Genomic DNA, 22,187 nt, shown 5'->3' on the forward strand with positions numbered 1-22,187 from the left:
CTCACACCTCAGTCAGTCTATAATTCTGTACTATGTGTTTCTATAGCTTCCAACTTTCACGAGTTTCTTGAATCTGTGGAGAAAAGTGCAGACTCAGGTACTTTCTTATTTGTGAACTTTTATACATTTTATGTAATTTATTTATCTATCATTTAAATGTTTCATTACTTTTCATTTATAGATATAAGGACACAAAAACAGTTCATATACTCAATGAATTGTTACAAGATCTTACCACAAGAGCAGGGTGATACTGACCTGCAACATCATCTTACAGGTGTTTGATGGTATGAATTGAGATCATCTTTGTTAAAAAAATATATATACACACACTGTTGTCAAGCTTCAATATGCTTAATGATAGATCTCAATTTGCATATACTGAATAATGTATGCTTGGACGTAGTGGTGGAGATTTCAAACACCAGTATGTAGAGAAGGTGTGGCAATCACATAATCAGTTCTGAAAACTGGATAAAAATGTGTTTGTATGTAATGCTGAACTCAAAATAAATAATGGACCTACTACTCTCTTCAGTTAATTCTTGAGTCTGCATCTTTATTTTCTGTTTAAAGTGTACTTAATAAAATTACTGGAATGTCGGGAAAATCTAGTAACACAGCGCTGAGTCGGCTAAATGTAGGTCCCAGCCTTTTATATGGCCTCTTCCCTTTAATTCTACTGACTATAATGAATGTAAACCTTGTCGTTTCTGGTGTTTGCTGTATAGAGGTAGTGAACACTTTGTTAAAACCATGAAAAATATCTAATCCTGTCAAAAGTTTATTGAATAATATAACACCGTTCTTTACCCAGAGCCATACCGCATCATTGATGGAAATCAAACTGATGTGAGGGCGGTATGGGCCAACTCAACTGTATTTCCTGATTATTTTATTCTACAGGAGGATGTGGTGCAAATATTTTAAAAATCACAGGTTTGTTTAAGAGGACATAATCGAACGGTTTGGCCTTCTTGTTATTTTAATACTAGTGGTAACTATTAGTTATACAACAACCTGACCATCCTCATACTGCATTGAGGGGTAATGGGGTGATGATACCAGATGCTGTTTAGGTATGTGGTCATGAAGAGCTGTATGTAACTTTGGTAGTGGGATGGACATTGATTACCGATTCATCCTGTTCATAAGTGTGTATGGTATTAGGTAGGTTTGATGATAAGGTACACATAGATGCCATTTCGGTTCCTAGGTGAGTACCAGATGAATTTAAGGCTAGAATTCTGAATGAAGCAGGTTTTGAGTCTTGCTTGTTTTGTTGGGTAAATAAGAATGCTAACTGGATTAACCATATATATTACAATCAACAATGATTTATTAAGTACTCCCATGATGCTTTGTCAGCTATGGCTGAACAATTACAAGTCTGCTGATTAATGACTTGGCTTAATCGTGTGGCTTTGGATATGCTGTTGGCTGAAAGAGGTGGTCTTTGTGTTATGCTTGGTGAGTTATGTTATACATTTAATCCAAATTATACTGCTCCTGATGATTCTATTACAGGAGCATTGTCCAAGGTAGTCTCATTACACAATGAGTTAGCTGAGAACTCGGGTGTTGATATCAGCATTATTGGATGGTTTGATTCAATGTTTGGAAAATGGAAACATATGTGTTTTTTTTCTAGTGTAGTGATAGTGATAGCTATACTTGCATTATGCAGTTGGTGTGTTATTCCATGTATCAGAGGTCTAATTGTGATAGCGGTTGATTAATCAGTATCACCTCAGATGTTTGTTGCTTATCAAGGTCTAGTGATGCCCTCAGTTTATGATACACAGATAGCCTGCTACATCACACCTGCATCTGAATATCTATTTCAGATTGGCAGAGGTCTTGATACCTTTGATGGCACTGTGTGCATGTCATTAGTGACTGGTGGATGGTCTGGAAGGGAGAGTGTTTTCTTGGTGGGCAAACTGGTATGGAAGATCTAGGCACCGGGCTGACATCGCCTGAGTGATGAGTGAGTGACGATGGTCAGCCGAGGAAACGTGACCGAGGACGGGTAGGATCCTGGGTATACACTGGGACGACCTAAGGCAGGCACTGCCGCGGTACTGGCTTGAGCTCCTCGTGGCAGCCCGGGTCCACGTATCCCTGTACGGCCCGAACAAATGATTCGTCTGAGGGCTCGTCCTTTGTGCCTCGGTTTCGGAGGTAAGGCCTACGTGTTCAGCAGTCTCATGAATGCAGTGGGTGGGTTCTGATAAAGAGGAGCAAGTGGAAATGAGGGATGCGCTTTATCAAGTGTTTATTTTGTTCATTTTGTTCTTTGTGTTTGTTTGTTTCTGAGTGGTTATTTTGTTCATTTATTTTTGATCACTTTTGTTCATTTATTTTTGTTCCTTTATATTCACGTATTTTGCAAGTGCGTATGTTATTGAGTTTAAAACCATCCATCTATTATGCAATTATAGAAAATACAGAAACTGCATGAGACCTCTCTTGACTTGCTAGAAGTTCAGACTGTAGCAAGCTTAGCATTAGTAAATGGAAAATGTCATTTTAAGGATTAATTTAAAGTATTCATGAGGTATTTCTCCTAACATCGATGTATCGACAGTACCAATAAAATAAATAGCATAACAAGAATTATAGGTGTATAATAGTGTAGTTACCCACAATGGTTAAAGTTTTTGAACAGAGTTGCATAAAAGAATAGTTGGTTGGATCGTGGCATAAGGTCATGAAACGGTGAAATGAGGTCATAAAAAGAGTGTTTACAGGGGAAAGCGGTTTAACATTGAATTAGACAAACTAATAACACAAAACATAAGGGAGTTTAGAGATTCTGTGTCCTTTCAGAATGATTTGTGCATATGGCAGGCTGCTGCAAAGGATCCTGGGTAGGCTTCAGCAGACCTCAGTGTAAGATATATTAATAATATGAATCATAATAATACTAGTCAGAGGTTACTTGACTAGTAATCAGAATGTTGCTAGTTCAAGTCCTACCACTGCCAAGTTACCACTGCTGGGTCCCTGATCAGCAATGAATCCTCAATTGTATTATTAATACAATCCAATACACATGCCTAATGCTCAGCTGTCAACTGCAAAAACTGACATTCTGAGCATTCGAACAGTAAGAGGAACAAAAAGAAAGGAGTGACCGACTGTACACATCTCAATCATTTAGCCTTTTTACATGTTGTTTTAGTTTACTGTAATCAAGGCCTGAAACTGGAGTCTACGGACCAGGCAAAAATATTTCAATATTTAATGCGTTTTTCTTTTTTCAGTTTCAATGTTTCAATGAGACTCAGGAGACTCCAGCATATGCAGTAGCTCAGAGTTGTCGATCTCCAGGAGCAAACCCGTGATTTTCCCTGCAAGGGTGGGGTGCATGTTCTGGATCACGGGGAACAGACCATCGATCACCCAACATCTGCTTCTGCTCCTGCGGAGGTTCCAGAGCCAGCACGGAGGCAGTGGGAGGTTCCTGGCCTAGAGATTGGTCTGCAGCGGACCTGATGGTACTCGGCATGTTCTGGAAATGCTGTGGCTGTATGCTGTGTGTGGTCCAGGGGGTGCTGGGGTGGAGCTGTGCCAATTGGCTGCTCGGGTAGTAGGCAGCCCAGTTCTGAGCCTGTGGAATGGCCACCATGAAGTAGCCGGAGGGCGGGGCGGGCTGGTAGGGGTTGAGCACTGGGTTGGGCACGGTACTCACGCTGGCCATGCACTGCATGTACTGGTGGGTGAGGTGGGCCTGCCGCTCCTCCTTGCGCTGCGCCAGGGCCACGTACAGCAGCTTGGTGCCTATGATGCACCCATTCATCTCCTTTACCGCCTCGGTTGCCGAACACAAAGCCAAACCCTTTGGAGCGGCCGCCCTCCGTCATTATCTTGGCACTCGTGATTGTCCCGAATAGAGAGAACTCTTTACGCAGATGTTTGTCGTCCAGACTGTCGTCTAGGTTTTTAACGTACAGGTTCACTCCCTGGTAGCGAGTCGTGCCGTCCTGCTTCATCTGCTCAAACTTGCGTTTGAGCTCTGTCTGCCTCTCGCCTTTCTTCTGGGCACAAGCCACATGCAGCTGCTTCCCATTCAACTCCTTCCCATTCATCTCATCCACAGCCCTTTTGGCATCCTCGTGCCTCTCGAAGCTCACAAAGCCAAAGCCCTTGGACTTGCCGCTCTCGTCTGTCATGACGCGACGGCTCAGCGTTGGTCCAAACTTGCTGAAGATCTCATTCAGCTTGTTGTCATGCATGTCCTCTCCAATGTTCTTGATGTACATATTGGTGAACTCCTTGGCCTTGGCCCCCATCTCAGCCTCACGCTCCTTGCGAGACTATGAACACTTTGCGGTCATTGAGCAACATGCCATTAAGTTTCTCAATGGCTCTCTCTGTAGCCTCGCCGGTCTCAAAGTGCACAAAGCCGTAGCCCTTAGAGCCATTCTCATCACACGCCACCTTGCAGGAAAGGATGTTTCCAAAGTTGGGGAATGTGTCGTAAAGGGCTCCACTGTCAATAGACTTGTCCAGGTTCTTGATGAAGATGTTGCCAATTCCGCTCTTCCTCAGAGAGGGGTCTCTCTGGGACCACATAATGCGCACAGGCCTGCCTTTGATGACGTTAAAGTTCATAGTGTCCAAAGCACGCTCAGCATCCACCGGCTACTGAAAGTTCACATACGCATAACCGAGTGAGCGACTGGTCATCATGTCCCTGCAAACTCAGATGGAGATAATTGTTCCAGCAGGGCTCAGTTTCTCGAGTAGCATGGCCTCGGTAACGTCTGGATGAAGGTCACCCACGTACAACGAAGTCATCAGAGCACTTGGAGCACTTGGATTCATTTTCGTGAGGAACGTCGGTCAACCTTTCTGGAAATCGTAGTCTAAAATAGTAAATGAACAAAATAAAATATTAAATGATTTAACTAAATGATCTAACTACACAAATGATAAAACAGTTTTCCAAAATATAACAGCAATTCAACAGAGCCAAGCAAGTGTCGACCGACCAAAGCGATCAAAGGAACACTTTAGCTTTAGAATACAGATACATGACAACTTGGTTGTTACGTAAGAGTTCTTTTACGTAAATGTTTATTTTTAAATATTATCCAAATGCCATTTATTTGTTTATTTTTAAAAATCGTTAATTATTAATTATTCAATCATTTAACATGATAGCGTTAATGGCGTGAATGAGAGGCTTGTGTCTGTACTAGCCTATTAACTGTACTAGGCATTAACAACGCCTTACATTCCAAAATATTACTTAGTTAAAGCATTTTCCAAAAATCGTAGATATGCTGGTCACACTGGATCCAAAAAATACTTTTAGTTTGATAAACGCAGCAACATTCATTTTCTTTAGCCTAATGCTAGGCAACAAAAATTTATCGCATTAAAGATAGTTAATGAGATGAAGTCAGTTTGCCTTGGAGAAGGTATATGTTCTTTGACGTTAATAATACTCGCCTGGAATTAAACCTAGTAGAGTTTCACAACGACGTGCAATTTGTAAAATGACGTCTTTTGCTCTCAGAGTTAGAAATTTGTAGAAATAAGAACATTGATTATTTTTTTTAATATGTAGGTTAGAAATCGAAGTATAAAGAGCATATATATTATCTGTGCGAATTATCGAATGTATCTAAAGTAAACATTTAGTAGGCCTAAAAATATAACTCATATGTAAATCATATCAAAAATATGTTAGTTCGAGTAAATTACATGCGACATATCGAAGATTTAGATATTTTTGGACGGCCACCAGCACACCGCCTCATGGGAAGATTTTTAGAACTCTACTATTATTCTATTTTTTTTAGAACTTAAAAATAATCGCCTGGAATTAAACCTAGCAGTGTTCTCAGAGTTAGAAATCTTGAGAAATAAATATATCAATTTATTTCCGCCCATGGGAGGACCTTTAGAACTTTATTATTTATTCATTATTTATTTATAACTTCTCAGTGTTTCCAACTCCAAGTTGAAAACGTATGAACAGGCATAAATAACGCGGGGGAAACGGGAATAGAGGAGAGAGGGGAAAAAATAAAATGGACAGAGACGAAACAAACAGTGTCACAAGATTGCATCCATCCAGTGGTACAAAGAGAGGTTACAGCTTCTTCCGGAAGTTTCCAATAAATGTGTAGATATGTGAGTATGTCTTCAGTAGCCATTGTTGGCAAGCTCCACCTCCCAGTAGCGATGGCAGGAGGAGAAGTCCTCCCAATTACCAAAGCGCTGGGGGGTGAACTTCACTTTCATCTCAATCCTGGAGTCCTGAACCCTCTTACAGTCATCAGAGAGCAGTAGCCATGCGTGGTTCCTCATGGAGTCCAATGTGACCTCAGCCGCAGCACTGCAGATCCCATACCACACTGAAATTGGAATGTAGTTTGAAAATTCTGATCTCCAGGATCGCTCTTTACTATGGAGCCAAAGCTGTGAAACTACATCCTGGTCATGTTTTAACATGTGATAAACTCCAGGAAGCACAGGTTCCACCTTCTTCTTAAACTTTAGCTGCCTGAATGTCTGAGCCAACTCTCTGCTCATCATGCCGCGCCGCTCCGAGACTGTAGTTCCCTAGACCATTCCATGTTTCTCTGATCGGTCTCCTTCACTTCCTGGGATGGTCCTCTCTCCTGATGCCCTTCCCATTAAACTGAAATGTATCAACAGCTTTGCGATGGCTGGCCCAGTGAAGAATGAGTCTGTGACAGTGTTGTACAACAGTCATTACTGCTGCTGGATGTAGCTACAGTGCCCCTATCAGGCTTACAGACACTCTCGACCTCTTGTTTCTACTGAGTGATGAACTTCACACACTCCTGTAGACAGCGCACATCCCTCAGGTCTGGTGCTTGAAGTAAGAAAAAGAGTGTTTACGGGGAAAAGAGGTTTATTATTGAATAAGACATATCAATAACATAAAACATAAGGGAGATTCTGTGTCCTTTCAGAATGATTTGCAGACAAGGCAGAAGCCTCTGTAGGCTTCTGCAAAGGATCCTGGGTAGGCCTTAGCAGACCTCAGTGTAAGATATATGATCTCTCCACCAGGCTCAGGACCATATAGAAAAACAATCTTCTTTAGGATATGGTCAAGAGAAGTCTTCTCATGGAATGTGGCGGTAACGGGTTCCAACTGCTATGGGTGCTGAATATCAGTTTGCATATATTGACTAATGTATGGTTTGGATATAACGGAGGGGAAAGCAAACACTAATATATAAAAGAAGGTGGGGTGAACACAATCACTTCTGAGACATGTATAAAAATGTGGGTTCGTTGTGTAATTGTTAGACGTTCTCCGCAGGTTGCCTCAATAATGCTTGTTAATGTTAACCTGCAATAAAGGACAGGACCACCTATATAATGTAAGTCTAAAACTAATTCTAGGTCTAAAACTAATTCTAGGTCTAAAACTAATTCTGACGTCTGCGTCATTATTTTCTATTTGAATGCTCAACTTTAAAACTAACTGATTGAGGACTTAGGAATGCAGTTCTACAGGGGATCTTTAGCTGTGGACCCACAGTTATCAGCAACAACTGATGGATGACCTAAAAGCTGCATTACTTTGTGTGTGAGGTCTGAAATTTCCAACTATGCAAACCTTTCAAAAGGCATCTGCGTACCTGCACAATTTTGGAAATTTCAGACCTTTGTTCACAGAGTTTTGTAGTGGATGGGTCTAGGGGTCATAAGAGAGAGACAGTATAATGTACACCTTCTGTCAAAATGATTTATTGCTTGTTTTTTACTGATTGGATGATTGACAGCTGTCAATCATCCTCCAACCACACCCCCTCCTTACCCCATTCCCTCCCCCTCCAATTCTTGGGAGCTGGCTGATTGAATAAGACCTGTTTATTAAGTTTTAGGTTTACACACATCTAATGCACAAATAAAAACTAAGCTATGCACACTGACAAAGATACAAAAATAAATCTGTGAATGGCGGGGAAAAAAAAAAAGTTACAGATACTGACTTGTTTAAATCTCTTGTTGGACCCCTGACACCAACCTCTGTGAGATCTCAATTCATTAAAATGTTCTAATCTGAGAAAAGTAATAGAACTAATGTTTCTAATTGTGAAGCTGGGACCAGCATTGTGTCCTGCTTTAGGTGTCCAACACTGGTCCTGGAGCTCTACCGCCAACACACTTGGCTCAAATATTCAAATAGTAGTAATGCCCCCTGTCTAATTGGATCAAGTGTGGTATATTTAGTTTAGACTCTATAGGATAGCAGATATCCAGGATCAGACCTGGGCACCCATGACTTGCGTGTGCTGTTTTCTGGGCTGAGAGAGCCGATCTTAATTTAGCATTCTTTCGCTGAGAAAGAGACAGTCCCTGGCATCATGTAGAACCAGGTACCATAATAACAACCTCTCATAGATGGTCACTAAAAAGATACAGAGAAGCCATTATGAATTCCGAGCAGCTGCACAGAGAGCACACCTGGCTCTCCTACAGCTGTGGCTTGTATAGAGGGAAAAGTCTCAGGCAGGTGGAAGGAACACAGTTCTGATTTCCATATCAATATGGAAAAGGTGACTGGATGTGGAGGTTGGGGAAGGTGCAGGGTCACTCCAGGAAACCATCGAGTGTGGTGAGGTTGGGGGCCAACTTGCTTGCAACAGGCCTAGACACCTTCTTTCTCTTGGCTTTTATGACGTGGGGCCTCATCTCAGCCAAGGGAGACTGAGTTACACTGGGGTCAAGGCAAACGAACACGGTCAAACTACGAGCTTCATGGTGGCACACACAGCTAGTTTGGTTACACTGAACGCTGATGATATTTTAAGAGGATGGTATTTAAAAGCAGCCATGTACAAGAGCTTATACAACCTCAAATGACATCTTTATTAGTGCTTGAGACAAGGATACAGGCTGGATGAACTTGGTCCTTCCTCCAAAGCCATCGTAACCTGTTCTTACCTAGAAGAAATCCAAACAGTGTTAATGAAAGCAATACGATTGTTACCATCGCTACAGCAGTAGCTATTATATCATCAGTTGATGTTTACCAGTGCTATGATGCCCATCCAGTTTTGCGAGTGTGCGTGCGAGTGTGCATGCGAGTGTGAACACAGCTTACAGAGCCAGGTTTGCTGTGTGGATCTAGCATGCTGCCAAATGTCTTCTTCCTGAAGAGCAGAGAGTTCCGGAACATGGACTCCACAGAAACTTCGTCTTTGGTATGAGAGTTTTGATTCTGAGTGCACGTGCACACACACACACACACACACACACACACACACACACACACACACACACACACACACACACACACACACACACACACACACACACACACACACACACACACACACACACACGATAATTTATTTTAAAAGAGAGACTTGCTAAGACAAGATACTTAATTTGCTTTCAGTTCACTTCCAGTGCAATTGTGATTTCTAAACAAACAAACAAAACAAACATACTATAATAAAACATGTAACAAAACAAAAATCAAGTCTCACCCATACCTTACTTCCAAATACATTTTCACCATGTTTAGATGAAGAGCTGCAAAACAAAGTGTGGAAAACACATGGATCTTAGTGTTGACAGCAGAAGGTGGAGATGGGTGTTTGGTTTAAAGATGATGGAGAGGTAGGGCACTAACTCTGTCAGTTCCAGGCGCATCTTCTTCATTGGCATGGGAATAGATCTCTTCTCCACCTGCTCAGGTGTGTTGATGTCAAAGGTTAGGTTGAGGTCGATGTCCTGACTGTCAGTAGGTGGGTGTAATCTCGGGGGTTTAAGCTCTAAAGGGGCGGGGCTGATACACACGCACAAAAATTACATTTCCAATCCAGGACAAATTGGCAGAACAGCATGATCAATCAAAAGAAACTTTAAATAAATTAATAAGTAAATATAAATAGATAAAAAGGACATAGAAAATCATTCAAAAAAGATTTTACGGAAAAACAACCTAATTGCTTTAAAACAATTAAAAGGACTTAAAACTGGAAAATTCAACAATAAAAAGGTAACCAGTTCTCCAGGACCAGTTAGATAATGGATTCCCTGTGATGTGATGGAACGAATAATGAACAAAAGCTAGCATTAAGCAAATAAGACCAAGCCGAATGGTCAAGGCAGTACTTCATTAGCATCAAATGGAGGCCACACTGCTCTGATGTTTTAAATATTCTTTTTATAAGTCTAGTCACACTAATTACAGTCACTGCAGTAAAAATGTTAAGAAGGTAAACAACCTCTCCAACACCAGGCGGCTGATGGCCTCGTTGGTGCGAGTGGGCGTGCTTAGGGTCTTCTGCAGTATCTCTACTTTCTTCTTCAGACTCTACACACACACACACACAGACACAAACTGTGGGATCACTACTGCACAAATGTATGCATGCATGCATATAGAGCATGTTTTTGAGGGGCTTGAAAAGATGTGCATTTCCTTACAGTGACCTCTTTGTCTGCATTGGTGAGGTCATTTTGCAGAGACTTCATGTCCTCGGTCAACTTGTTCTTCTCTGCTATGGTCTTCTGAAGCTGCACATCAAAGGATCAACACGCGCGCGTGCATGCACACACACACACACACACACACACACACACACACACACACACACACACACACACACACACAACGATATACAATATACAGTAATACAATGTTTTTGACTGAAGTAGTCAGTTGGTGTTCTTTTTAACTTATATACATGTGTTCTCTTGCAAATGCCACATTTACTGCACTTCCCAAGCCAATGTATGTCAAAAAAAGAAAAAAGAAAAAAAAGCAAAGACAAGATTGTGCTGCTTTTGTTAGCCATTTCCTCTACAACAAGCAAACACAAAACATGTAATGTATTGTGACAACTCAAAAAAGAGAAACGATGGCCCCACATGTCCTGACGGTGTCTTCGGGTCAGCAGCAGAGGAAACCACACAGGTACCTTATTATTAGAGGAGAACACGTCTCTCTTCAGCTTCTCACACATCTCATTCGAGGATTTGAGACCGCCCTTCAGATTTTCATACTCTCTGAAAAGACAGAGAGACAGAAAAAGAGTGAGTGAGTGAATAAGAGAGGGAGAGAGAGACAGACACACACAGGCAGGCAGAAAGAGACGATAAGATTTTACAACTCCTTATAATAGCGAAAACACTTTCTGTGAAAGAGGTCATTCTACGTCAAGAGAGAAGTAAAACTGGAAATAGACGACAATTCGAGCAAAAACGAACAAGCCCGCTATCATGAATAAGGCCGAATGACCTGCCAACTGGTAGCCCTCGACTTCTGCATGGATGAAACAGATGCTGTCAATGGTGCTGATGAATCAGAGAGAGAGAGAGAGAGAGAGAGAGAGAGAGAGAGAGAGAGAGAGAGGTGTGTTACTTTTTCAGGGAGATGCAGTAGATGGAGAGCTGTTCTACGGCGGACTGCCCCACCCCCATGTCGGAGATCATGGCCTCCACCTCAGCCCTCTGGCCCTGCAGGACCACATGAAGACTGCAGGAGAAAAGAACAGCCCAGACAACATGAACCCCAGTAAACAGAAGCACCCTGTAAACACAGCAAGTGCTTCATCGGACACTTATTAGAATCGCCTTACTGTCTCTGCATTTCTGATTTTTAACACTCTCTTTCACAAACAGGTATGTGTATACACACACAGCACAGGCAGAGAGAATGTGTACGTACACGTACACACACACACACACACACACACACACACACACACACACACACCTACCTCTCGTAGGTTTTCATTTTGATGCGGAGTCGCTTGGCTTCCTCTTTAGCTGACTCACTCTCCCTGTGCTGGCTCTCCAGGTACTGCAGCTGTTTCTGCAGGATTACAGGAGCACAGGTGTGCAATATTACTAGAGAACAGGCATGCAGGATTACAATGAACACAGATAGGGTTCACTTAGCGTGTGTCACAAAGCAGCTTTACTAATGTATGGGTCCATAACACACACACACACACACACACACACACACTTACTCGAAGGGCAGTGCAGAGCATCTCCTTCTCCCCTATCTCTCTCCTGACTCGGTCCAGATCCGTCCTCTGCCTCTCCATCGTCTCCTGCAGAGCTTCAGCCGCCTTCTGCTTGTCTCGCCACTCCCTCTCTGAATCAGTGGCCAACCACATGCACAACGATCAGGAGCGCAGCGATCAGTGTTGCTCAACACCAGACAGATTCAGCCCACACCTGACAGGTTCCTGAGAAAACCTCACTAGCTTGCATCTTACCCTTTTCACATAAAAGCGCTTTCATTCTGCCCAGCTCATTCTGAAAAGCAAACCAGATCAATTCAAAATTACGCAATGTAATAAACCTAGACCAAATATAAAGGATTCAGAATTTACTGCAATAAGTAACCATATAGTCACAAGTACATATAGAATTATTATTTGCAATACAGTCTACAGACAGTATGCATTGTAGTAATATAATATATTTTGAGGAAACACACTTTATATAGAAATGTTCTTAGCAAATTACTTTTAGAAGCAATGATGAACACTAGTTACCTCCTAAATCAGAATTAAGGTCACATTCTAAATAAAACATTTAGCTCAAGCTGTGAAAAAAAATCAAGTTAATGACAGATTGGTCACCTGTAAGCTTTCTGGATCTGTTGCAGAACCCTCATCCTCGGCCGCTATATCAAAGAATAGCTTGTTGATGATGTGCCTTGTACTGACCTATCAATGAGTGATTCATTACGGTCAAGTTAAAAAGCAAAGAATATAATTACCCTGTCACACCAAAGATCACCCACCTGCTTCCTGCATTGTGGACATGTCTTTGTGGGAGCGGACTGGAACCACTGAAGAAGACTGTTGTGGATGGAAGAACACAAACACAACAGAACATAATGTGGCAGGATACAGATTGAGGGCCAGGGTTACCTGCAGCAACAGGCAGAGATGACTGTCCTGGATGTATTAACATGATCTCACCACACATAGTGGAACGTGTGGCCACAGTGAATCGCTGCCACGTCTTTTGAATGGTCAAAGAAATCCGAACAGATGGTGCAGTAAGCTCGTATTGGCATCGTCCTTCTGCAGCCGAGTCTAAACGGCAGTGGGCAAACGCGTGTTAACGGACAAGCTACAGCCTGGCTAAATGATCCGATGACCTATATCTATTATCCGGTTGTATACGGGACTACATGCAGCTGTTGCTCACTATTGCTCACGCTGTTGTGGTTCCACCTTCCCCAAACTGGCTAACCAGTTAGCATTAGCTACGCTTGTTATCCCATCGCTAGGTAAGATAAGTAAGAGTGACGTAAAAGTTACGAAGCTCTCAGTCCTATTGTATCTTCCTTTGACTTCACGTACCTGAAAGTCCTTTCGGGGTTATAATACAAACACAGCAGACGTTAGAAGTGCTTGGCCATTTTCACAGGACTTGTTTTCAGGCGAAGGATTTCCATACCGCGCTTTCTTCAAACGTCACGTCCCCGCCTAGCTAACGCTTTACGCACTCAACAAGCGACCACTCGGAACAGAAAACCACTTAGAGCGAAACATTTTCATAAATCACAAGTTGTCGAGAAGAAACGGTCCCACCGAATCTGGATTTTAAAAAATATTTACGGTGATATCATTGGCAAGACGAGAAGAAAAACAACAACAACAAAAAAAACCAAGCTCAATGTCCCACAATGCAACGCGGGTTGTAGTCCTCCGAGCTGACCTCTGACAGACCCCGAGCTGGTGGCTCAGACGGAGCAAACCCGAACTCTTTAAAACGGCGCAGGACCGGTGCAGGTAGATATCGTCATCCTATAGCCATCGAAATACGTTCTTCCGGAGGCCACATCCGCTGCCAGGCAAAGTCTTGTTGAAATCAGCAACAATAACAGCTAGCTTTAATCGACAGAGTCAGACTGCGCCTTGTTAGTCCGCTAACGTTCACTCGTTAGGTTAGCTAGCGACACTGCCGAACCTCTCATATGGGGTTATATTTCTCTCGTAAGGGGTCATTTCCCTCATATGGAGTTATATTTCTCTCATAAGGGGTTATTTCGTCCTCTGTAAGAGTAGTACTTCCATAATTAATTCTTTGATATTTTAATTAACTTTCCAGACAAGTTAATTTGACATGAGTTACTCTGCATTCCTTCTCCACCGACCGACCGTTGGACTCGCCTGTGACGGAGTTATCAGCCTGTCTTTTCAACAGTCATGTCATCACCATTTCCACTTATCCTAGTCTGCATGGCTGTGCTCCTGGAGACATTTATACGCTGCACGGTAATGTGTGTCAGGAAAACAACTATTTACTGGCTTTAATGGCGACAACTCCTGTCCAAAAAAGTGGTTCGGTACTTTTGACGTGTAGTGTTATCGTAGCAATTGTAAACTACATGACAAATTACGAGGTTTTTATTTTCGGGGTTTGGGTTCTGCAGTGTAAGCTCAGTATTTATCTCAGTATAAATGCCCTGTCACGCCTCCAGTATTGCTGTCGGTGCCCGCCGGACACGCACACATCGCTGGAATGGCGGCAGACGTCCACAATAAGGGAGGAGCGACCTGGGACACAGCGAAAGGAGGCCTGGCAGCGGTGGAGCGCATGCGCAGTGACAGGTCGGACAGCCCGACCCCGGGACTAGTGGAAGGGACCGAACCAGGTGAGAGGATCTGGACATTTGTACAGCCACAACAGGTCGGAGCAGCCAGCATGACAGGACTTGGTATAACTTGTATGAGGGGAATTATTAGAATATTCAAATGTGTGAAAGATGGCGTGAATGTTGATTATGGAGATCCTTGCGCATGCACAAAGCGTTGAAAGAAAGATAAGGAGGAAATGATGAAAATGGTAAAATGTGTGGAAAATTATGCAAAAACTTTATTAAACTACATTCGGTAGTATAGATGTAAATGAATAATTAAAGCAATGCGTGGCATATATGGTTCCCAGTACATAAACAACAGTGCCTACATTCTGATTTAACAGCTTGCGTCTTCTATAGTCATGTGATGCTGTTTCTGTTTGTGGATTGTATATGATGTTTTAAAGGTAGGTGGCTTGACTTGTTTCCTTTGGCAATAATGCGCATTTCAAGCACGAACTGACCTTTTTATGTCTGTGTGTACTTCCAGTATTTTATGGTCCAATCTCATGTTTCCCAAGTCTCAGGATATGAGTCTCTGATTCCAGTGATTAAAGCCTTACTCTCCTCACCTTGAATCGCTGACTCACACCGTTCAGAAAACATGAGTGAAATTTGCTCTTTGTACTGCCACAATGACTCACCCAGGACGAGGTGGATGAATGATTATTGGAGTTGCGCACTAACTAGTTTTGACTTGTAAATGGCACTTTGCTGAAACCAGTTCTTATCCACTGCTCCTTTATCGCTCAGGCTGTTTTTTTTTTTGTGCAGTATGTGAGACCTGCTGTAGATATCAGCCATGCATAGAAAGCTGCCATGTCTTGGACTTGCCTTTACCAGGCTGGCTGCCTGCTCACACGCTGGCTCTGATTGTACAACAACTTGTCCAGTACAACAACCAGCTTTGGAAAAAGCTCATGTTGTTCAATAGAAAATACAGTAGGGTCAGAAGGGTTAAGTGACATTATGCAAAATTTCACCTAAACTTCTTTTTCCTTTTCCTTTTTTTCATTTTCACTCTTTTTTGGTCACAGACATAAGAAAATGCTACAAGGTTTCCTGCCTCTGACTTTCTCAGTTCCCTGAATGCCCTGTGCAACTATTTTGCAAGCGGTTGCTATTTACTTCTGTGACTTCATAACAAGAAGTAAAACAGCAAGCACTGAAAAAAAGAAGGGGGGGGGGAGTGGATGTGGTTTCAGTCTGATAAGATTTTAACGCAAAGTTGGTGGACTTCTGTCCTGTGGCGGTAATGCCATAGACAGAAAGAAATTACATTTCTGCAGCTCCTTTCCGTGATTTAAAAGGTATTCAGTGAGCAGCCAAGTTTCAATAAATATGGAAGATTCTCCCTTTCTCATTTCCAACATTTGCCTGGAACATGAAATTTGTGGAACGGTTTATGATTGAATAAACTGGGTGAACAGGATGAGCTGGTAGGCATAACTGAACTGTTGCGAGTCTGTTGTGACACTGGGAAGCAGCAAAAAATGGGCAGCCTGTGGCTATAAGTGTGTGTGTGTTTTCCCTCAGGCGCAGGCCAGGAGCACACCATGTTTGTCCATGCCCAGTCCTTCGAGGACCTGACCGCTGACAGCGAGAGCAACCCCGACGCAGAGCTGACGGGTAACCGTCGCTCTGCCGTGGGGGATTCGGAGGAGGTACAGGAGGGGCAGGGGGTGGAGCTGCAGGGAGGCAGCACAGGCAACGAAGCCGGGGAGCAGAAGCAGTGGGCGGGGCAGCAGCGTGGCCTGCGCCCGGCGAGGGAGGAGGATGTTACGGGCGAGGCGTGGCGAGCGCACCGCAAGCACGTGTTCGTACTGAGCGAGGCGGGCAAACCCATCTACACCCGCTACGGCACGGAGGAGGCCCTCTCCACCATCATGGGAGTTATGATGGCACTCGTGTCCTTTGTCGAAGCTGAGAAGAACATCATACGCTCCATTCATGCTGGTGATTGGCTGAGTTTTTTTTTTTTTTTTTTTTTAAATTACTACTCTTATTTCCATTGGTCAACCTGTAGGTGACAGATAATGGTGTTTTTTTGCCAGGGCTATACATTATTTCAGGCACTCTTCAACCCCACCTCTTTCACTCCACTACGATTGATCAGTCATCACTGCTAATTATTGAGCCATTCAAGAGGATTTTAACTGGATTTGGGAAGGACAGGTTTATTTAATCCCGGTACCGCTGTGCTGTCACTTTCTTCCCCCAGACGGATACCGTGTGGTCTTCCTGCACAAGAGCCCGCTAGTTCTGGTGGGCGTGTCGCGCTCAAGCCAGTCAGAGCGCGAGCTCTCGCGCGAGCTCCAGTACGTCTACTACCAGATCGTGAGCCTGCTGACGCTCACGCAGCTCGACCACGTCTTCCGGCACAAGCAGAACTATGACCTGCGGCGGCTGCTCGCCGGCTCTGAGCACCTGACCGACAACCTGCTGCGGATGCTGGAGTACGACCCGGGGCTCCTGCTGAACGCCGTCACCAGCCTGCCCCTGGCCAGCGTGGCGCGGGACGCCCTCTCCGCTGGCCTGCAGGTGGCCCGTGCCAAGAGCCTGGTCTTCTCCATCCTGCTAGCCGGCAGCCGATTGGTCACGCTGGTGCGGAAGAAGGACCAGTACCTGCACCATATGGACCTGCACCTGCTCTTCAACCTGGTGGGCTCCTCGTCATCCTTCCGCGAGGGCGAGGGCTGGACACCCATCTGCCTGCCCAAGTTCAACACGGCGGGCTTCTTCCACGCCCACATCTCCTACCTGGAGCCTGCGTCTAACCTTTGCCTGATCCTGGTGTCCACGGACCGTGAGGACTTCTTCAACCTGTCCGACTGCAGGCGCCGCTTTCTGGAGCGTCTGCGCCGCCGCAGTGCCTACAAGGCCCTGCAGGAGGCGCTGCATTCGCCCACCTACCCTGTCTCGCAGGTCGGAATCCCGGAGCTCTGGCACTTTGTGTACAAGTCGAAAAGCTCGGGGCTCTACACCAGGTGAGGGAGAGTTCCCAGCTGCACTTTGAATGCTCATTATCATACTGTAATATAATTACATTATAAATATTTATAGCATTAGAATGTATATTCAATGTTTTATGTATGACAGTCGAATAGATTTCATACATAAATGTTTTGTTTAATTGCATTTTTGTTTTTGGTTTTTTTTAAGCTGCATCTTTTGATACCGGTTGTCCTGATGCACATGAACTGCAGTGAGGATCTTGTGTGTTCCTGGCCCCAGAACTAACAAGGCCCGGACTGGCTTGATTAAAGATGCAGTTATGAGATCATGCCCTTTAAATCAGGGTCATTGCATCTCGGCATAGTTTATACCTGATCTACAAGTCATATGCATATAAACATTCCCAGCAGGCAGTGGTTCGCAGATCGGCATATAGTGCCTGTGCATTTGAGAGTTCCTTGAATGCACTGACCTTGCAGCTGTGTACAGGGTATGCAAATTGATGTCATTATCTTGCTAAAGTGCCTAAATATGCCTAACTGAATATTTCATTTAAACAAAAAAGTCAGATTTTTTAAAAACACGACACAACAGCACTACTGGTTCTGCCCGGTGCGTTATGCCTAATTTATTAGCGAACTTCAAAAAACGTAAATATGAAAACACCTATTGTGAAAATATCAAGCATAGCAATATTATGGTTTTGTCAATGGACAAACCTTTCATTGCCTGTTCTACATTTTCTTACTGTCGTGATCTGTACTCCAGTTCCAGTTTTCTGTCTCCTCCCCAGTGGTCATTACTCCACTTCTAGATTTTCTGACCATCTCCTCACCAGTGGTCCAGTTCCAAGTTTCCTGACCGTCTTCTCCCCTGTCCCCGTCCCTCCCAGCCCAGAGCTGCCTGTGCCGTACCAGGGAGAGGAGGAGCATGAGAGGCTTATAAGACTGTACCGGTACCTGCACAGCTGCCTGCATCACCCCACAAGGCCCCTCCGCTCAATGTACCGGAGCGGGAACACGGAGAACCTCTTCGCCTGGGTGAGCACCCTCCCCTGGAACCCTCACACTGCTCCAGCAGCAGGGCAGAGAGGTTTGCTAGTGAAAATAATGTGTGTGTATGTGTGTGTGTATGTGTGTGTGTATGTGTGTGTGTATGTGTGTGTGTGTGTGTATGTGTGTGTGTATGTGTGTGTGTGTGTATGTGTGTATGTGTGTGTGTGTATGTGTGTGTGTGTGTATGTGTGTGTGTGTATGTGTGTGTGTGTATGTGTGTGTGTGTGTGTGTGTGTATGTGTGTGTGTGTGTGTGTATGTGTGTGTGTGTGTGTGTATGTGTGTGTGTGTGTGTGTGTGTATGTGTGTGTGTGTGTGTATGTGTGTGTGTGTGTGTATGTGTGTGTGTGTGTGTGTATGTGTGTGTGTATGTGTGTGTGTGTATGTGTGTGTGTGTGTGTGTGTGTGTATGTGTGTGTGTGTATGTGTGTGTGTGTATGTGTGTGTGTGTATGTGTGTGTGTGTGTGTGTGTGTGTGTATGTGTGTGTGTGTGTGTGTGTGTATGTGTGTGTGTGTATGTGTGTGTGTGTGTATGTGTGTGTGTGTATGTGTGTGTGTGTGTATGTGTGTGTGTATGTGTGTGTGTGTGTGTGTGTGTGTGTGTGTGTATGTGTGTGTGTATGTGTGTGTGTATGTGTGTGTGTATGTGTGTGTGTGTATGTGTGTGTGTGTGTGTGTATGTGTGTGTGTGTGTATGTGTGTGTGTGTATGTGTGTATGTGTGTGTGTATGTGTGTGTGTGTATGTGTGTGTGTGTGTGTATGTGTGTGTGTGTGTATGTGTGTGTGTGTGTGTGTGTGTGTGTGTGTGTGTGTGTGTGTGTGTGTATGTGTGTGTGTGTATGTGTGTGTGTGTATGTGTGTGTGTGTATGTGTGTGTGTGTATGTGTGTGTGTGTATGTGTGTGTGTGTATGTGTGTGTGTATGTGTGTGTGTATGTGTGTGTGTGTATGTGTGTGTGTATGTGTGTGTGTGTGTGTGTGTGTGTGTGTGTGTGTGTGTGTGTGTGTGTGTGTGTGTGTAAGTGGTGTCAGAGAAGGAAACACAGGGACACAAATGCACCTGAGCAAGATTTTTCCCACTTATCATGCGCGCACCTGTAAGCGAGTTAGTTGCACGTTGGCTTCTAAAGTCAAATCACGCTTATGCACACACTGCGGGGTTGTTGTAATGTGCATTGTGGTAACTATCTCATAATTAGAGGGGAAAAGTTGATATAGGTGCACCGTTAGTATTTCAGGTTTCTACCCATAGCTGTATTGACTTTTATTTGCTTTAATCCTGCTTTTTTTGCGGGGTTCTCTTGCTGTCACAAGCTTCTCTATTGTTTCCCCAAAGGCCACCAGTGGCTTCGAGCTCTACCTCTGCTTCAGTCCTCTGGGAACGAAAGCGCTCGCCATGTCTGCTGTGACCAAACTGCTAAAGTGGATCAGGAAGGAAGAGGACCGCCTGTTCATCCTCAACCCGCTAACTTACTGACCCTGCAGTGGACGCACACAAACTGAGTCACATAGCAAACCTGCGATGAGGACACTAATCTACATCAGTGAAAGCTACAGGACGATCACCCCATTTAAATCTCACCCCCCCCAACCTATCGACTCTGTGCTGGATTCTATGTCCATGCCATCTAGACCAGCACAAACGGCTAGAGAGTCACCTGCTAGCCTTCTGTTATCTATTAAAGTTGCCTGTTTGTGCTGGACAGGATCCTATACAGACTGGAAGAGGTGTCAGTCATAGCATAGACTGTGGCCGAAGTCTGGGGGGTGGGGGTGGGTTACAGTCCCTAACCATATTACATAGTCTTTTCAGACCTTAGACTGCATGAGGTAGTCCAAGCACTTAAAAAACAGTAATACCCAGCAGGGGTCACTACAGGAGCTGTGGACAAGATATGTGGTTTATTGCTTTGTTTTGTTTTGTTTTGTTTTTTAACTTCTCAAACATGAATAATTATCTTTTAAAATGTCACTAGTTTACAAGCGTTAGTTTCATGGCATTTGACCTGCAAGCCACTGTAAGCAAGGGATCTCCAACTTCCTGCCTGGCTGGCTACCGTTGTACAGAGTTTAGCTCTGATTCAGCCCTAAAATTATACACAGTGGGTATAACGTATTCAGGACATTTTAGAGCCATCATGCATACAGCTGGACCAATGTCCACACCAGTGAAATAGTTGAAATATGTAAAGGAAACAAAAAAAAACGGTTTAACTCTGCTCTAGGAAAATGCAATATCAAGTTGAATTGGCAAAAAAAAAAAAAAAAAATTCCAAAATGTCCTGCTTTTTCCTGATGGTTACTCATGGCATCATGGCTCCTGTGTATCACTAACACACTAATAGCCAAACTCTTGCCTTTTTGTCATTTTAGGTGTCTTAGACCTGCCACTGTTCTGACCTGGTGCAACATATCAAAGCAACTGTCTTTTGCAAGCTAAGCCACTGTGATATCGAAATATTTCAGCAACGTTTCGTCTCGCCATGTAACTGTGTGCTCTCCAAGCTCAACAGAACTCCCTGACCAAAGCAGCTTCCTTGATCTTAATGCCTTACCTTCTCCAGCTATCCCCTGTGCTCAGAAGATTGAGATTGGCCCAATCAGTTGGGGCTTTGGGTTGGAAGGAGTGTTGCCAGTGGCAAAAGTGTCCAATGGCGGGATGGACTCCACCAACCCATAATTCTTCACTCCCTGTCTTGGATGGCCACGGCGAGGCACTGCACACTGCCGTGTCTGCACCGATGTGCCCGACTTGGCCAGTCTGCCTGTCATCGAGCTGAATCCTGGCACGACGGAGCAGCAAGAACACTGAACTGTGCGATTCTGGCAAGCTCCAGGACTGAGAGTGAACAGCATCGGACCAAATGATCCAAATACTTCACTCCACAGAAATGGTTAAAATTCAGTGAATTCTCACTCCGCTTTGTCCCAAGTTATTTATTAATGTTTTGACAACAATGATGTCTCCACAGGAATCATACTGAAGTTTCCTTTGTACTACAGGTATTCTATGAGCCTTTTAGGATGCACATCCTAAATGTCTGGAAAAACTTATTGTATCCGAGTGAGAATTTTTTGTTTTTCTATCTGAAAGCACAGGTAGTGTAACACAGGGTTGGAAAGCACTGCTGTGCAGGTTGATCACAGTAGTAAGAAGTGTTCATTTCATTAAAGCAGAAGGCTATGATGTTGGCTGACAAGTTTTTGCTGCTCATCTGGTAGAATCTTGGTCCAGAATCCGCACCCATTATTATTGTGTTGTGTTACTCCTGTACAATGGTTTCTGAGGCATTCTTACAGACATGCTTAAACAGTCCATCGCGGATTTGTTCTCTCTCCCTGTCTTAGACAGTAGAGGAGCAGGGTACCTCACGCGTGACAATGGCCAGCATGGCAAACAACTGTCATGTATCACTGACATTGTGCTTACAACCTGCTTTTAAAATGTAACAAATATTCAATAAAAACTTATTTAAATATATATTTTCTATTAATCATTGGTACCTCATTATCAATGATTGTTGCTAGATGGTAGTAATTGTCATTAAATG

At 43.8% G+C, this 22,187-nt stretch overlaps 2 protein-coding genes and 1 pseudogene across 8 annotated transcripts; 1 reads left to right on the plus strand and 2 right to left on the minus strand.

Annotated features, from left to right (window-relative positions):
• Window positions 1–3,250: 3,250 nt before the first annotated feature.
• On the minus strand, window positions 3,251–5,198 carry LOC145653089 (polyadenylate-binding protein 1A pseudogene; annotated as a pseudogene).
• A 1,682-nt stretch (window positions 5,199–6,880) lies between these two features.
• Window positions 6,881–13,495, minus strand: traip (TRAF-interacting protein). 3 transcript variants are annotated; one of them, XM_027024945.3, is made up of 16 exons: window positions 13,344–13,495; window positions 12,957–13,073; window positions 12,776–12,833; window positions 12,612–12,698; window positions 12,243–12,282; window positions 11,991–12,118; window positions 11,736–11,830; window positions 11,378–11,491; window positions 10,935–11,022; window positions 10,441–10,530; window positions 10,239–10,327; window positions 9,641–9,796; window positions 9,501–9,540; window positions 9,107–9,223; window positions 8,857–8,946; window positions 6,881–8,719 (listed from the first exon to the last, which is right to left on the minus strand). In XM_027024945.3, exons 2-16 carry the CDS (start codon window positions 13,052–13,054, stop codon window positions 8,696–8,698), a joined length of 1,314 nt encoding a protein of 437 aa, XP_026880746.3. In that variant the 5' UTR covers window positions 13,055–13,073; window positions 13,344–13,495; the 3' UTR covers window positions 6,881–8,695. The 3 variants fall into 3 exon arrangements, with proteins under 3 accessions (XP_026880746.3, XP_026880745.3, XP_081561362.1); XM_027024944.3 differs by having other exon boundaries at window positions 6,881–8,709; window positions 8,896–8,946; window positions 13,344–13,494; XM_081705236.1 differs by lacking the exon at window positions 12,957–13,073 and having other exon boundaries at window positions 6,881–8,709; window positions 8,896–8,946; window positions 13,344–13,468.
• Window positions 13,496–13,622: 127 nt separating this feature from the next.
• Window positions 13,623–22,117, plus strand: mon1a (MON1 secretory trafficking family member A). 5 transcript variants are annotated; one of them, XM_035520273.2, is made up of 7 exons: window positions 13,654–13,775; window positions 14,095–14,261; window positions 14,468–14,641; window positions 16,163–16,582; window positions 16,848–17,613; window positions 18,474–18,621; window positions 19,973–22,117. In XM_035520273.2, exons 3-7 carry the CDS (start codon window positions 14,509–14,511, stop codon window positions 20,111–20,113), a joined length of 1,608 nt encoding a protein of 535 aa, XP_035376166.1. In that variant the 5' UTR covers window positions 13,654–13,775; window positions 14,095–14,261; window positions 14,468–14,508; the 3' UTR covers window positions 20,114–22,117. The 5 variants fall into 5 exon arrangements, 3 of the variants coding, with proteins under 3 accessions (XP_081561361.1, XP_026880741.2, XP_035376166.1); XR_014119333.1 differs by lacking the exons at window positions 14,095–14,261; window positions 19,973–22,117 and adding an exon at window positions 17,789–18,071 and having other exon boundaries at window positions 13,623–13,775; window positions 18,474–18,609; XR_014119334.1 differs by lacking the exons at window positions 14,095–14,261; window positions 19,973–22,117 and adding an exon at window positions 17,789–18,071 and having other exon boundaries at window positions 13,623–13,775; window positions 18,375–18,484.
• The last annotated feature ends 70 nt before the right edge of the window (window positions 22,118–22,187 follow it).

The sequence above is a fragment of the Electrophorus electricus genome, chromosome 22 (assembly GCF_041902795.1).
Source record: "Electrophorus electricus isolate QZ-2024a chromosome 22, ASM4190279v1, whole genome shotgun sequence".
Classification (NCBI taxonomy): domain Eukaryota; kingdom Metazoa; phylum Chordata; class Actinopteri; order Gymnotiformes; family Gymnotidae; genus Electrophorus; species Electrophorus electricus.

Coding starts and splice junctions, on each gene's coding strand:
- traip (XM_027024944.3), bottom strand. CDS start 13,054: ATGCCAATACGAGCTTACTGCACCATCTGTTCGGATTTCTTTGACCAT. Junction 11,023..11,377: donor TACTGCATCTCCCTGAAAAA/GTAACACACCTC, acceptor CTGTCTTTTCAG/AGAGTATGAAAATCTGAAGG. Junction 9,797..10,238: donor AGCCGCCTGGTGTTGGAGAG/GTTGTTTACCTT, acceptor CGTGTGTATCAG/CCCCGCCCCTTTAGAGCTTA.
- mon1a (XM_027024940.3), top strand. CDS start 14,509: ATGGCGGCAGACGTCCACAATAAGGGAGGAGCGACCTGGGACACAGCG. Junction 14,642..16,162: donor AGTGGAAGGGACCGAACCAG/GTGAGAGGATCT, acceptor GTTTTCCCTCAG/GCGCAGGCCAGGAGCACACC. Junction 18,622..19,972: donor CGGAGAACCTCTTCGCCTGG/GTGAGCACCCTC, acceptor GTTTCCCCAAAG/GCCACCAGTGGCTTCGAGCT.